General features: G+C 34.6%; 1 protein-coding gene across 5 annotated transcripts in view; it reads right to left on the reverse strand.

Moving 5' to 3' along the window:
• Nucleotides 1-18,081, reverse strand: part of LOC145992069 (uncharacterized) — a 343,509-nt gene that overhangs the window by 93,540 nt on the left and 231,888 nt on the right. Inside the window, exon 4 of one of the 5 annotated variants that reach the window (XM_083128244.1) lies at nt 14,968-15,575. The exons of the other annotated variants lie outside the window; for them this stretch is intronic. Coding sequence (XP_082984370.1) covers nt 15,011-15,575 — 565 coding nt within the window. The 3' untranslated portion in view covers nt 14,968-15,010. Of the gene's footprint in view, nt 1-14,967; nt 15,576-18,081 lie in introns of those variants that run through there. 5 annotated transcript variants of the gene reach the window in all.

Genomic DNA, 18,081 nt, shown 5'->3' on the forward strand with positions numbered 1-18,081 from the left:
AAGATTGCTAATGTATTTACCTACTAGCAACTTACTAATATAAGAATTAACATTACATTGGAGATTAATTCAATATTAAAAGTGATAAATGAAAATGCATTTCATTGCCTTCATTAAAACTTAAACTTTCCAATCCACTCTTAACAGACACAATGAAAATTCCCAAGAACCATCAAGTATTAGGTGTACAAATTACTTCCTGGCACTTTTTAAAGAAAGAAAATGCTTACTCATGGAAAATAGATACATTTTAATTGTCGACGTAATCCATTGGAATTTATACACCTTTGCCATCTTTTGGGAAGCTGGGAAATCCCCTGGCAATAGAACGACAGGGCTTTAAGTCTATAAACTCAATAATTCAATTCTCTTAAGTGAGAAGCTATTAGGTGTTGTTGCAGGGACCAGAACAGGCAGTAGTCAAAAGGGGCAAGGTCAGGGGAATAAGTCACATGAGGCAGAAGCCCCTAATTCAATGAATAGAGCATCTCCTTAGATCCTTTTGCAATGTGTGACCTGGCGTTATCATGTAGCAATATCACATGACTAGTCCCACTACCGGTAAAGAATCTTTTAATCTCAAGTTCATTACTCTAATAAATCAGTTGACTTTCATTTATGGATTTCCGATCAACAGTTGCTCTATTTATTTGGATATACAGCCTGTCATCGTCTAGATTAAAATTCCCATTTCTGAATCACTGAAATCACTTCTTGAATGTGCTGTATGATACGGCATTTTCACACACGGTTGAAAAAATCTTATCCTTTGCCTTAGCGGCACTGACATGCTGCTTCTCAAATGACATTGTGTTCACATCTTACCTCACCAGCTATTCGGGTATTTTGCCTTTTTAGGTTGGCATTGGAGTGCCTGAATCATGCAGGAAAAGTTCAAATTTGAACAATCGCAACAATAAAATACAGTATAATAGGTTAATTCATTTAGGGGCACGGAATACATTTGATAGCTAATAAGTTATGCATATCCTCTCCTGTTGTATATCACCATGGTGAGGTCATCTATTTTATATCTTCCATTTACCAATATTCATAGTCACACGATGATAACTGTAAGGAGACAAATAGTGGAAAGTGGGAGTTTTTCCATGTGAATATACAATTCATTTTTTTAATTAGAGATCTACAGCTTATGAGACAGAGATTATGAAATAAAGTAGGAGACAATATAAAAACTAGGTGGTGATAATCAGAGAAGTTGAAAAACAAAATTAATTTGAAATGTAAGCGGCACTACTACAGAGATATTTACATAGGTAATAAATATTACACAATTTCATTTCAGACTGAATTTATTATTTATAAACTTACATAGAATTTTAAAAATACACATTAAGATGACAACAGCACTCAATATATTTGCACTGAAGAAAATAAAGCATATACTCTAACGAAATATCTTCTAAATTTTTTTTCAATCAGACAGGAAGGTAAAGAAAATTAACAAATGAAAAAGATATAAATTTTTAGTTTCCTTGAACAAAAAGGGATAATTTCTATTGTATTACACTTTACAAAATCATCATAACCATGTTAGTGACCACAATAGTAGAAAAGATCACATGTAGATTCAATGATCCACACTAAAGTTTAGTTTACCAATATTTCACTCTTCTATACGTACATAATTCCTGAATTAATTTTCGATGAAAATTAAACATTATTATCTTAAGATCTGTTGCCTGCAAATCATCTTTGTTGTATCCTTTTACCAATAGAGGAGTATGGTAAATATCCATGCATTGTAATATCCCTCGTTTCAAGTTGCAAAATCACAAATGCAATAAAAGATTTGAATGTAAAAGTTGAAAATTACATAAAGAAAATAAAGAATTGTACACCTAACAATTGGTATAGAGTGTAACACTGTATTAAATGAGGCTGAATTTTTCTCATGATATATATATATGTATATGTATCTCTGTGTGTGTGTGTGTGTGTGTGTGTGTGCGTGTGCGTGTGTGTGTGTGTGTGCAAATTTTCTTATTATATATGTGGGAGAAGTGAATGCTCAATTAAATCATCTTCTGTAGCAAAAGCCCTGGAACATAGACTGCAGACATAAGGCTTCACAGCATGCATTGCTATATGTCTTTTTGAATTTGAGAGATCATTAAATTCCTTGTCACATACAGGACAAGTATATGGTTTCAGTCCAGAGTGGATTCTTGAATGCTTTTTCAGAGTTCCCTTCTGATTAAATGCTTTGTTACATGTTGGACATGAGTATGGTTTCTCTCCAGTATGTATGCGCATGTGGATTTCTAACTGTGATCTAAAAGCCATCACCTTGTTGCATACATTGCAATGAAAGCCAGCTTGCAAGGGAGGGGAGCTATCAGATTCTCCGTGTCCAATTGGTGGTGTCAAATTACTTGCATTATCCTCCATTCCAGATCTAACTAACGTTGTGTCTTCTGAATTGGAAAGCTTGACTCTTGTTTCTGAGTTAGTGAAGTTGCGGAGACCTTCATTTGAAATCATATTAACTTCTCTGGTTGGTGAGTGTTCTTCTAATACAACACTTCCTCTCCTAGTATTTTGGAGTAAGTACCTGTAAGCAGAGTTATTAATTTTAAAAATGTATTATTTCATTAGTGTTCTAAAATACACAAAATGTTCAATTACTGCAATTCCTAGTTTAACATGAGAGAGAATAAAAGAAATTGCTGATTACATTTTCTGAATACGTTCATTAAAAAATTAATTTTATAGATACCCAGATAAGCAACATTCGGCAACAACATGGGATATGTATGTATTTTCATTTAGCATCACTTTCTTGTACACTTATGATAAATCATGGCATTGGGGATTGTGGATAACCGATCATTAGATAAGATTCATGAAGGGTAACATTAAAGCTATGAATTTCGGAAGCAAGATAAAAAATCTACTGCTAATTACACTTGATCACTGAGCTTTCATAGGACAGGTTTCTACCTGGCACAGCTTAAAAATCAGCCATGTAATGACATGTTCCAATGTGTAAAATAAAAAAATAATAATGAAATTAACAAGTGGAAATCTGTTGAAGGAGAAAGTCGAGCAGTGAAAAAATAATAATAATAATAAAAAAATATGAACGTAAATTAAGAAAATCATGATGTAAATTGCAACTACAAAGTATCTTTCCCTTCCCTCTATTTAAACAATATTAAAAACTTCCTCAACTACAAGTGCAGTACTCATTCCATATGGCATTCATGACTTCTCTTCTTGTCTTCTATATTTTGGTGACAGGTCCACACATTTCCCTCACCAAGTCAGCATACATACATCACAATGACAATTCTATTATGAAGAAAAGCAATGTCCTTTCAGCCTAAAGTATAAAATAACAAACTCATTGTGTATTGCAGGGGTTCCCAAACTTTTTCGTTTCACGGTGCCTTTAGTGTTTCAAAATTTTTCCGCAGCGCCCAAGTCAGAATGTAGGCCACTTTAACACTTGCAACGTTCAGTTAGTGTGGTTAGGTTGCTTGCCTAAAATAAACATATGTTTTATATTGAGAAACCTTTTGTGTAGAAAGTAGTATATCAGCACATATTTGGAATAAAGTGACATTTCAGTGAAATTATTGGAACATTTCGCAGCACCCCTGTAAGCCAGCCACGGCACCCCCAGGGTGCTGCTGTGCACACTTTGGGAACCACTGGTGTGTTGAATAACATGATAGCTCCAACATACATGTCCAAAATATAAATATGTTATGTTATGAATTACATATTTTTTGGTGACAAATATGTGTGTGCAATATACTCATGCATACTACAATAGGATTAACCAGGGTGTTGCTTGTGTTTTAAGTTCACTTAAGAGTGTAGGCATCATATTAACCCCTGTGCATTGTGCCAAAACTAGGGATCAAACCTGGGGCTTTTTCATTACAAAGAGATGCAAGTACCAAAGCACCATCAGGAAACCATGCTAATGTATTTAGCTACTAACATGTTACTAATATACGAATTACCATTACATCGGAGATTAATGCAAGAGTAAAAGTGGGGCCACCCTGATGGCATAGTGGTAAGATCAAGGGGTTCCAGGATCAATACCTGGTGGAGGCTCATAAGATTTCGGATACCACTTAAAACTGTAGGTCCAGTCCCGATTAGCTTTATTGTGCATAAAGTGGACTTCAAACACAATAAATTATGAACAAAAGGGATAAATGAAAATGAATTTCACTATCACTACGCTTTCCAATTCATTCATAATAAACATAACTAAAATTCACAAGGACCATCAAGCATTAGGTGTACAAATTACTTCCTGGCACTTTTTAGAGTAAGAAAATGCTTACTCATGGAAAATAGACTTACATTTTAATTGTCGACATAATCTTAACTGGAATTTATACACCTTTGCCATCTTTCGGGCAGCTGGCAAATCCCCTGGCAATAGAACGTGGGGGTTTAGAGTCTACAAACTCAACAACTCTATTTTCCACCTCATCAAAGTTTCTAATGTGAGAATCCATTAGATGCTGTTGCAGGGGCCAAAACAGGGGAATAAGTCACATGAGGAAGAAGTCCCTAACTCAATGAATGGACTCCTTAGTTCCTTTTGTTGTGTGTGGCCTGGCGTTATCATTCAGTAATGTCACGTGACTAGTCCCATTTCCGGTAGAGAATATTTTCCTCTCAAGGTTATTACTCTAACAAATCATCAACTGACTTTCATTTTTGGATTTCCGATCAACAGTTTCCCACTTTCTTTGGCTATCCAGCCTGTCATCTTCTAGATTAAAATTCCCATTTCTCAATCGCTGAAAACACTTCTGGAGGTGCTGTACGATACGGCATTTTTACCCAAAGCTGAACAAATCTTTTCCTTTCCCTCAGTTGCACTCTGCTTCATTTGACATGAAAAAATCATGCAGTGCCTGACATGCTGCTTCTCAAATGACATTGTGATCACAACATCTTACCTCACCAGCTAGTCGGGGATTTTGCCTTTTTAGGTTGGTATTGGAGTGCCCAAATCATGCAGAAAAAGTTCAAATTTGAACAATCGCAACATTAAATTACAGTATAATAGGTTAATTCATTTAGGGGCAAGGAATACATTTGATAGCTAATATGTTATGCATATCCTCTCCTTCTGTTGTATATCTCCATAGTGAGGTCATCTATTTTATACCTTCCATGCACCAATATTCATAGTCACACGATGATAACTAGGGAAAGGAACTTTAGGTAAATAAATGTTTTTTCTGCGATAAGATACAGACCCTCATTTTTGCCAAAATTCTGATCATAGCCTTATATGTCAACACAGCAAATTTTATTTTACATAAAAACACATATTTTCCAGTTTTCCGTATGTAAATACATATTTTGCGTATTTTCATTTTAAATACATAAAATCGCTCATTCACTTCATCTACCTCGAAATCTTCGAAGGAAAAATGTTTATACTCTGCACCTCTTTCATATCGAGAGTGCTAGGTTTGTTTTGTCTTTGAACACGCTCGCTGGCAGACTTCTGGCACCTCGCCTACGATCCTATTGGGAGAAAATAGCTGTAAGTAGCTGGGGCTGGCTACACGTAACGATAGCAAGGCTTTTTAATGAAGCAATGCAGCTATTGTGGCCGGAAGGCATAAAATTTGACAATGTTCTTCTCCTCGTGACAGATGCTGCAGCTTACATGAAAAAAGCTGCAGTAGGCCTTGCCGTTAGCTACCCCAAAATGGTGCACGTTAAATGTGTGGCTCATGCGTTGCATAGAATATGTGAAAAGATAAGAGCTCTTTATCCCAATGTCGATAAACTGGTTTCAAATGGGAAGAAAGTTTTTATGAAGTCGCCTAGAAGAATAGACATTTTTAAACAAAAATGTTCTGAGGTTCCCCTTCCCCCTACACCTGTAGTTACGCGATGGGGCACTTGGTTGAATGCAGATGTTATGCCCAGAACTTTGAAAAAATTGCATCTGTTGTAAATGATCTCGACAAAGAAGAATTCTGCAAGAACTGTTGATGGAGCCCTCCTTAAAAGTCGAATTGGCATACATCTCAACAAAACCTGTCCATTCTCTCTAATTCCATATGAAAGCTTGAATCGTCCGCGAACACTTTGGCAGCTTCCATTGGTAAAGTCCGTATAGTAGAAACGAAACTGCAAGAACTCACTGGATCTAAATGTCTAAATGTACAGAATTTTTTGGGAAAAACCAAGGTTTTCAAACTTTGTGCCAAATTGCATGTGTTTTGGAAAGTGAAGTAGAGGAAGACGAAGCTTTGGAAAACTTAAGCGTTAGTGACATTTCGTGATTCAAATATGCAAGAATTGTTTCTTGTGACGTGGAGCGATCTTTCTCACAATATAAGATGCTTTTTAGAGATAATCGTCACAGATTTACAATGGAGAATTTGGAAAAAACTATGGTGATCCACTGTAACTCTTCCAAAAAATAGCTCGCTAAGAGGTAATCATTTAGAAACTAATTTCAGGTGTTTAAAATGCATGTTATAGTTTGTTTTTGTTAACAAATGTTTTTATTTTTGTCACATATTTTCCTGTTTTTATCACATATTTTCAACATTTATGACACATAAAAAATAAATATTTCTGAGTTTTTTAGCACATAAAGTTCCGTTCCCTAATGATAACAGTAAGGCGACAAATAGTGGAAAGTGGGAGTTTTTTTCATGTGAATATACAATTCATTTTCTAATTAGGGATCTACAGCTTATGAGACAGAGATTATGAAATAAAATGGGGGACAATATAGAAACTAGGTGGTGATAACCAGAGCAGTTGAAAAACAAAATTCATTTGAAATGTAAGCACCACTACTACAGAGACATTTACATAGGTAATAAATAGAGCCCGGATTTCTATGCAAAATGCATGTTTCATGTAGCAATCAAAAACTTATGGAAAATATTTTTTTCTTTCCGACGAACTTGTAAAGAGTCTTTTGAGACGCATATGATAGCGCATATAAGTGCATATTTTGAGTGAATTTTGTTTTGCATGCATATTTCTTCAACTTTGCAGGATAAGGCATATTTCGAATTTTATTGCTACATACTAGCATATTTCATAGTCTATCAAGAGATAATAGCGTTGAGTTTGTTGCCCACAATAGTTGGTAAATTCACTTTCGACTGCACGGCGATAACCGAATGGCGAACATACCAATTTAATATACAATATACACTATAATTTTTAAAGTTTTTTTCCAGCATTTTATGTAGTGCTTTTTAAACAACAGCGATATAGCACCTTCTGATGCTTTTACAACTGTCAACTAGCGCGAAGCCTTTCTCGCGACTTGGCAACTATGTGGAAAGGGTTTCTGCTGTTAGTATCAAAGGAGTTCACGAACGTCTAAGTGTTATTTTGTGTTGTGTTAAACATGCCATCTGAAAAATCAAGTAAGGCAGTATTGTTTGGTAAATACGTACAAGAATTTGGAAGTAGTGTATTTACAGAAGATGGGTCAGTTTTGTTCTGTGTGGTGTGCGAAAAAAGAGTTTCAGCAGAGAAGAAATTTCAAGCTACTCAACATGTCAATTCAGCAAGACACAGGGAAGCCCTTCAAAGAAGATATCGCAGTAAACAACAACTGCTTACTACCGCGTCCACTAATTCAACATCTGAATGCACAGTAAGTGATACATTCATTCTATGTAGATCTGTGTTCTGCGTTTGTGAGTGCTAATATTCCTTTGTGGAAACTGAGCAATGCCCATCTACGAGGTTTCCTTGAAAAGTACACGGGAAAGAAGGTGCCAGATGAATCAACGCTACGTAAAAACTATGTGCCTGTTTGTTTTAATGAGGTCATGGGAGAAATTCGGGAAGCGTTGAAGCACGAGAAAATATGGGTGTCTATCGATGAGACTATTGACGCGGCAGGACGTTGTGTTTGCAATGCTGTTGTTGGTGCAATGAAGGCGAGTGGTAAACCCTACTTACTGAATATCGAGGTGTTTGAGAAAGTGAATCATTCCACAATTGCGAAATTATTTAATGATTCGTTAACTTTGTTGTGGCCAGATCACATCCAGTATGACAATGTGTTACTGCTTGTTACTGACGCGGCCCCGTACATTGTCAAAGCAACATCTGGTTTGAAAGTGTTGTATCCTAAATTAGTCCATCTGACTTGTCTTTCACACGGTCTTCATCGCGTAGCAGAAATAATCAGATACCAATACCCGGAAGTAGATGCACTTGTATCAAATGTAAAGAAAGTATTTGTGAAAGCTCCTTCGCGAGTACGTCTCTTTCGCGAACTGGCGAAAAATGTTCCGTTACCTCCGCAACCGGTATTAACACGATGGGGCTCGTGGCTAGAAGCTGTGTCGTATTATGCAGAAAATTTCAATGAAGTGAAGGCAGTCATAGACTCACGAAAACCAGAAGACGCAGCCGCTATTTGTGTGTCACAGAAATGTTTCTCTAGAAGTGGGATTGAGAACGAATTAAATTACATACACAACCACTTCTCGAGTATACCTGCAATTATTACACAGTTAAGAGTCCCGTAATAATCCTTTGCAGCATTCACTCTCCTTGTTGGGCGAAGTATCGCAATCTTTCTCCAGTGAAACTCACGGTGTCGCCAAAATAGTGTCAGAAAAACTTCACCAAGTATTAGACAAAAATCCCGGGTACAGAACAATCTGTGACATTGCAAATGTACTGAATGGTGAAAATGTGGACTTGGAAGAGGACCTAATACAGGAGGAAGTTTGGTGTTTCTCACATGCACCAGTGACTTCTGCTGATGTAGAAAGGAACTTCTCGATCTACAAAACGTTTCTCACTGATAAGCGCAGAGGGTTTACAGAAGAAAACCTAAGGAAGACGTTCATAGTTCATTGCAACAAAGGTCATTAAGGTAAGATGTTTGGAAAAAAAATAATTGTTCATGCATATCTTAGTGCATATTTTTTATATTTTTCGTGCATATTTGCATGCATATTTTGCTGTTTGTTTGTGCATGGAAATCCGGGCTCTAGTAATAAATATTACACAATTTAATTTCCGACTGAATTTATTATTTATAAATTTACATAGAATTTTAAAAATACACATAAAGATGACAACAGCACTCAATATATTTGCACTGAAAAAAATAAAGCATACTATAACGAAATATCTCATAATCTTTTTTTCATCAGACAGGAAGGTAAAGAAAATTAACAAATGAAAAAGATATGAATTTTTACTTTCATTGAACAAAAAGGGATCATTTCCATTGTATTACACTTAACATACAAAATCATCCCTGTCATGTTAGGGACCACAATAGTAGAAAAATAAAAACAATATCACATATTCCATGATCCACACTATAGTTTATAGTTTATAAATTTTATTTTATATGTATATAAATCTTGAGCTAATTATCTATCTTGAAAATGAAAGTTTGTCTTAAGATCTGTTGGCCATCTTTCTTGCCTCTTTTCACTAATATAGGAGTAAGTTCAATATCTATGCACTGTATTACACCTATTCTCATGTTGCATATCACAAATGCAATAAAACATTTGAATTTAAAAAGAGGTGTATGTCAAGGAGGAAAATTACATAAAAAAGAATTGGCCATTCAAACTAAATGTACATTTAACAATTGTTATAAAGTATATGAATTAAATGAGGCTTGATCTTCATGATTAATTATATGTATGTATGTATGTATGCGAGTGTGCAAATTTCCTCATCATATATGTGGGAGAAGTGAATGAATATTTAAATCACCTTCCGTAGAAAAAGACCTGGAACATAAACTGCACACATAAGGCTTCACAGCATGCATTGCAATATGTCTTTTTGAATTTGAGAGTTGATTAAATTCCTTGTCACATACAGGGCAAGTATATGGTTTCAGTCCAGAGTGGATTCTTGCATGAACCTTCAGATTGACCTTGTGCTTAAATGCTTTGTTACATGTTGGACATGAGTATGGTTTCTCTCCAGTATGTATGCGCATGTGGGTTTCAAACCGTGATCTAAAAGCGATCACCTTGTTGCATACATTGCAATGAAAGCCACTTTGTGGGTTATGTGAGCTATCATATTCTCCAATTGGTGGTTTCAAATTACTTGCATTATCCTCCATTCCAGATGTAAATATTGGTGAGTCTTCTGAGTTGCAAAATGTGGATGTTGTTTGTGAGATAGTGAAGTTGCGGAGACCTTTATTTGAAATCATATTAACTTCTCTGTTTGGTGAATGTTCTTCTAATACAACACTTCCTCCCCTGGTATTTTGAAATAAGTACCTGGAAGGAGAGTTGATTATTTTAAAATTGCTTAATTTATGAGAATTCTAAATTATTCAAATATGTTAATTTACTACAATTCTTAGTTTATCATCAGATTAAAATACACATATCGAGAGAATGATGGAAAATATATTTTAAATTTTCTGAATTCTTAAACATAAAAAAAAATACTTTTGTAGATTGAAAAACAATTATTACACACATGCACCAGCATTGCCAGAAAGTATCGTTGGACAAGTTTTAGACTGTCAATGGAAAAGATGAGTCATGTAATAACATGCTCCTGTTTATGTATTAAATGCACACTTAAAGTAAATAAAAAATTAGTGCAAAATGAAAAATTGTTAATAAGAGCATCATGATTCTCTGCAAGAATCTAATGCAAGAGGAAGTCAAGTGCTGGAAAAAAAGAAAAAGAAAAACATACATGAACTTAACTGATAAGAACCATGTTGCAAATTGCTTCTACATTGATGTTCCCTCTATAAAAGCTTCTTCATCTACTTGGTGAGGTACTTTTTATCTATAGCTTTACAAATTCTCTTTTCTTCTACATTCAGGAGATAGGGCCATGCAACATGTCTAACACCACGACAATGTACAGCACAGGATATAGTGCACATCCGATCATGAAAAAAGTAATTGCAGTTTAAAGTACATAATTGTGTTGTATGCACGATGACTCCAACATAATATCCAAACTATAAATAGTATAGAAATATAAATAGTATATATATTGTGGAGTGACGTCGGACATGGTATTGACTGAAATTCCATCCGGAAGCAAGTGATAATGGCACAGGAGCTGAACATTTCACAACAATCAATGTTCAGGGTAGTTAATGAAGGCCTTGGAATTGGAGCTTACCGGTGGAGTACTGGAAATTTCCTTGACGACACAAGTGAAGAAGCAGAGGGAACTGAAATCGAGACTGCTCCTGCAGCGGTACGTTGCCAATGGGCATTGCAGGATTCTCTTCACTGATAAGAAATTGTTCACCACTGAATAAAGTTCTAACTGCCAAAATGAAAAGGTGTATGCCTTCCAAAAAATCAGAGATGCCACCAGCCCTCCTCAGTCATGGTTTGGTGGGGGGTGAGCTATGAGAGTTCCACCAGGCCTCATTTTTGAGAAAAGGGCTTAAAAGCCGTGCAAAAATGTATGTGGAAAGTGTCCTGGACCCTCTCGTGACACTGTTTAACCAAACAATGTTTCACAATGAATCCTGGATGATCAAGAAATATTCTGCCCCAACTCATAAGGCAAGGATGACGCGACGGTGACTGAAGATCAGTGTACTCGATTTCATCTCCACTTTTGATTGGCCATCTGATAGCCATGATCTCAGTACCTTGGACTAAAAACTGTGCCCAGAGCTAGAGAGGACTGCCTGCAAGAATAGGCACCCTATAATTGAAAGTTAAAAGTGCTCCTTGATAGCAGCAGGGGCGGACCTTCCCATCAAGCTCATCCGTGCTGCAATAGATGCCTGGCCAGGGAGACTTCGAGCCTGTGTGAGGGCGTATAGTGTACATTTTGAAAACTGATTGGTGCTATTTGTGTGTAATATATATAAGTATAACATACTAAAAGAACATTTAAAAATCTGAAACCATATTAAATTTATTCACAAAACAGTGAAGCACAATAGTGGTCAAAAGATGAAGCTGCAGGAGAGGGACTGCCGGGACTTGAAGCATATTGTGACGTCGCAGAAGAAAACAACGGCCGCCAAAGTGACTACAGAACTCAATCAGCACCTAAACACCCCAGTGTCATGCAAAATAGTGAGGTGGGAACTGCATAAAATGGGTGGCCCAACACCGTATTAATACATGATGTTCTGACTTCCACAGGTGTTTCCATTATTTTGTCCAATACCTGTATGTGGGTAATGCTTTAAACACACATTCTTTGGCGACACACAGATATGTGCAATATATGTTGGGTATCCAACCTAAGTCAAAGTTTGTTTGAAGTCCACTTTCTGTTCATAAAGGATAATGAGGATGTATTTAGTGTTTTAATTGGGATACAGACATCTGTGTATTCTGCCACAAGCAGGGATCAAACTTGGGACCACTTCCTTAGGAGGACATAGAATTACTACCATGCCATCAAGAAAGCCAGCTTGATGCATTCATAGGGTGACCCATAATATTTTTGCCCAAAAATGGTGTTAGTTCTACACTCAAGTATTTATCAGAACAACCATTCTTCTTGAGAAGAGCATTATTCCATGACTGTACTAAAACTACATGTATGCTTCTAGATCAAGCTTATTCACTGCTCTACAAAATTTGTTATTTAATAATGGAACACACAAAAACAGTACAACCCGCGACACGAGCTAACAGTGAAGTACTGTCTGCTAAACATTCTAAAAGACAATGAAACATTTTGATCGGTATGAAGTATTTGAAACATAGTTCAGCTGTTTTACCATGATGCTAGTTTAAAAATTGCATCAACATTTTTTTAGAATGAAATGTCTCAAATTTAGACTTGATTTTTCAAGCCTAACTCCTAGACTTTTATAAGATGGGACAAATAGTGATTTTTTACTAACATGAACGGAACAACTGGAACACGCTTGAAAAGGCACTGTCCTAGTCAAAACAGGACATATGGTCACCCTATGCATTAACGTACTGACATGTTACTAATATATGGATTATTGGTACATTAGAAATTAATGAGATAGTTAAAGTGATAAGTTAAAAATGCATTCCGTTATCTGAAAAATAAGGTAAGGATGCAATTCATTATAATAATAAAAATAACTACAATTCACAAGCATTTTCAAGCCACGTATATTCTTCTTTATCTCTTGAATCTCCATGGTGAGCTTATCTATTTTATACCTGTTATGTACCCATATTCAAACTCACATGATATTCACTATATGGAGGCAAATGGTGGGAAATGTGTGTTTTTTATGCATAATATGTGCATTCAATTCATAACTTCTGTTACTGGTCAGCTAATGAGAAATAGATAATAATTCAAAAGGGAGAGAATAAGTGGTGATATTTGAACTAGTTGAAAAACAGAACATATTTGTAACTTAAGTAAAACTCATTTAGAAAAAACTGCATAGGTAATAAATATAACAGATTTGAATTTCACAAAAACTTTATTATTATTATAAACCTACATGAAATCTTGAAAATGCCAATGCATACATTAAAACAATCAATTTATTTGCAATGGAGAAAACACTGAAGCACTTATTTGTCAACAATATAGTCAACTTGTAAAACAGTGCGTGCAAACAAATAAAAATAAATAAAATAACTAATGAAAAATACAGCAATATATTTTAACTTTCATTCAACATAAAATGGAACATTTCTAGACTATTACACTTGCTATGCAAATTTACTTCAGCCATATTTATGACTCAAAAATATTTCACTAAATATTCAGAAATTGTAGAAAAACATAAAAAAGTTATATGCAGATTCAATGTTATACACTATTTTAAGATTTATCCATTGAAATTCTATTTCCTGTCTTCTATTTCTTAATAATCAGTAGGCTCAATGTTTTTATGTATTGTAATATGTCTGGTTACAAGCTGAAAAATTACGAACACAAAAACTTTTCAATTTAGAAACACATGTGTTTAAAATTGGAAAAACAGGCCATCAAAATAAATGTACATTTAACCCCGTTCCACAAGCACGAGCACTTGTAACAGCATCAGACGCACGCAGTGTGTCACTCGCATCTGTACTTTCAATATTTTTGTTATATAATATGTTGTTAATATTCGTTCTATTACCTTTAAATATGTATCTAAATATTTTGTTACATATTTCACATGTTTGGACTGTACATTTTCCATTTACGAAGTCATTACATCTTGTATACAAAGTTATTGATTTAACTCTTTTAAGTAAATATTACACAGAAGTTTTTTTCTAAAATTGTTTATGTTTAAAATATAAATGAATAATTGGAAAGGACTAAATACCAGTAATACTACTAATAATTATCATAATGATAGTAATACTATTATAGTAATAGTACAAAATAAAACACACAGGATATTGACAAAAATGGACCAACTAATTTATTTTACTGATTATCTGAATGACAGTTTATTTTCACCTTTTGCATCTTAAAACATTCACTGCATACAAAACTAACAATGTGTCCCATACATACATATTTTTGACAGTCTTTATATGTAAAACGTGTAAGCCTATTCTCTTTTTGTTCTTTCTTCTTGGTTACTCCTATGTTCCGGATGATCTGCAGGAATTCCCAAATCTCAGCTAAACATAGCCTAATTGATGTTGGAATGTTCATCTTAGTAACTCTAACTTTCATATAATCATATAAGAATTCCTTACCAAGGATTTTCCAAAAATCTTTTCTTGGCGGTTCAGACTTTGTATTGGCCTTATGAATTACATATGCATTTATCCCAGAAATATTAAATACACAGATGCACGCGCGTGGAGTACCACTCCACTTTCAAACTAATCGACTCACTGCCAATTACGGACTGAATGTTTATTGCTGTCAGCTGCCCCAGTACCTTCCTAAGAGTGAAGAGGGAAGCTACTGAGAAGGTGCCCTCTCAAACCTGTTTTATTATACTTTATAAAACAAAATTTCCTAGTTTCGGAGTCTCACTCAACGGCACGTATGGTGGAGGGTTAACGACTGGTATATGGCATAACGCAATATTAAATGAGGCTGAATCTTCCCCATGATTCTCTTATTATATATGTGGGAGAAGTGAATGCCTATTTAAATCATCTTCAGTAGCAAAAGCTCTACAACATAATCTGCACATGTATGGTTTCACAGAATGCATTGTTATGTGATTTTTTAAAACTGAATTGTGTTTAAATTGCTTGTCACATACAGGACAAGTATATGGTTTCAGTCCCGAGTGGACTCTTGAATGAACCTTCAGATTTTCCTTCCGATTAAATGCTTTGTTACATGTTGGACATGAGTATGGCTTCTCTCCAGTATGTATACGCATGTGGGTTTCAAAGTGTGATCTACGAGTGATCACCTTGTTGCATACACTGCAATGAAAGCCACCTAGTAAGGTACGGGAACTATCAGATTCTCCATGTCCAATTGGTGGTTTCAAATTACTTGCATTATCCTCCATTCCAGATGTAACTAGTGTTGACTCTTTTGAGTTGCAAAGCTTGCCTCTTGTTTGTGAGATAGTGATGTTGCGGAGACCTTTCTTTGAAATTGTATTTCCTCTGGTTGGTGAGTGTCCTTCTAATACAATACTTCCTCTCAGAGTATTTTGGGATATGTACCTGTAAGCAGATTTGTCAACTTTAAAAATGTATATTTTATGATAGTTCTAAATAATACAAATACATTATTTTACTACAATTCTTAGTTTATCAAATTAAAATACATGCATTGATAGAACAAAATAAAATATACCTTACATTTTCTGAATACTTACATTTACATACGTAAGTACATATATACGTCCGTGCATCTGTGGATGTGCGTGTGTATTGAAAAACTAATTTGTACACACACAAACATTACCTGAAAGTAGCATTCGACAAGTTTCAGAGTGTCACTGGAAAAATCAGTCATGTTCCTCATTATGTGTTAAATGCACAGTTAAAGTAGGTAAAAAAACTGGCACAAAATCAAAATTTCCAAATAAAAGCATCATGCTTCTCTGCAAAAATATGTTGGAAGAGGAAGTCAAGCAGTAAAAACACACACAACTGACAAGAACGATGCATCTTTGCCGATATATTTCACTTTCACATGTAAAAATAAGAACACTTTTGTGGTGGCCACAAGCGTACTCCAAATACCATTTTCTTAAAATTTTAAATATATTCTTCCATTAACTTTCATTATTCAGAGGGAAAATGTGTACATTTCACCTCCTCTAAAGACTCTGTCATTCCGAAAGAAAACAAACATAATTTTATCTCTCTATGACAACTTGAGCTATGATTCTTTTTGTACATCACAGCAAGTTTGAAAAGCACATGCTTAAAAGGTCTCATCTAGCTGAAAGTTAAACAATATGAAAAGCTTCTTAAACTACATGGTAAAGTACTATTTGTCTGTGGCTTGAATTATCTTCTTGTCTTCTAAATTATGGTTACAGGTCCATGCAAAATTTCCCACCTTGAACACACATACCATTACGAAGAAAATTTGATCTAGCCTTAAGTATAAAATAACAAACTCACTGTGTGTTGTGTGGCAAGATGGCTCCAACATAAATGTCCAAAATATAAATAGTGTAAAGGTGTGTGTCATGCTTTGAAGCATATATTCTTTGGTGAGCGAAGTATTCGTGCAATACTTTCATGTAAAGTAGAAGAGAATCTACACGAGTTCCCACCAAAAGTCACAGTTTGTTTGAAGCCCACATTCTGCTAATAGAGGCTAATGAGGGATGGATTTAAAGAGTTTTAATTGGGATACAAACATCTGTGTATTGTGCCACAACCAGGGATCAAACATGGGACCACTTCATTACAAGAAAATGGAATTACCACAATGCCATAGGAAAGTTTGCCTATGCATTTACTCACTCACATGTTACTAATATATGTATAAACAGTACATTGGTATTTCTGAAAAAGTGAGTAATAAATAAAGAAATGCATTTCATTGCCTGAAAAATAAGGTAAACATGCCTCCCAACCCATCATGATAATAAACATAACGACAATCCACAAGCACCATCAATCAAGTTATGCATATACTCTTTTTCTGTTCTACATCTCTATGGTGAGTTCATCTACTTTGTACCTGTTATGTATAAATATTCCCACTCATAAGATATTCACTGTAAGGAGACAAATTCTGGAAAACACGTGTTTTTTTGTTTATAAGATAATAATGCAATTCATAAATTTGGTTACAGATCTTTAACAGATGAGGCATAGATTATGGTTCAAAAATGAAGAGAATTTAAAATTATGTGGTGTTAGTCGAAGTAGTTGAAAAATAAAACGTAGCTCAAACTTTAGTACTATACTACTGCAGAAAAATTTGCGTATGTAATAAATATTATAGAATTGGACTTCAGACAAACTTTATTATTTATTATTAATCTACATGAAATTTTAAAAATGGAAATGTACATGTAAACAGCAATCAATTTATTTAAAATGAAAAATAAAACAATGAAGCATTTATTTGTCAACAATATCCCCAATTTTATTTTCAATTCAAAAGGCAGAAAGTGTAAAGATAAAAAGAAATAATGAAAAAGGTAACAAAATATTCTTGCTTTCCTTTAACAAAAAAAAACTGATATGAAAATTTATCCTAACTATGTTAGTGACTCTTTACAAAATATTTGAGTAAATATGCATGAATGGTAGAAAAACATAAGTATGTTCAACATTCATGGATTGTAATATGCAAGGTTACAAGCTAAAAAATCACAAATGGAATAAAAATTTTGAATTTAGAAATAATTGTATTTATCAGAATGAAAAAATAGAAAAACAAAGAAGCTATTTATAATAAATGCAGATTTTACAATTGATATAGAGTATAACACTATAGTGAATGAGACTAACTCTATCCAATGATATTCCTTTCATACATGTGGGAGAAGTGAATGCCTATTTAAATCATCTTTTGTAACAAAAGCCCTGGAACACAATCTGCACATGTATGGTTTCACAGCATGCATTGCAATATGTCTGTTTAAAATTGAACTATGATTAAATTGTTTGTCACATACAGGACAAGAATATGGTTTGAGTCCAGAGTGTTCTTGAATGTCTTTTGAGATTTGAGATGCTATTAAATGCTTTGTTACAT

This window comes from Lepisma saccharinum, chromosome 9, assembly GCF_977018435.1.
Source record: "Lepisma saccharinum chromosome 9, izLepSacc3.1, whole genome shotgun sequence".
In the NCBI taxonomy this organism is placed as follows: Eukaryota; Metazoa; Arthropoda; class Insecta; order Zygentoma; family Lepismatidae; genus Lepisma; species Lepisma saccharinum.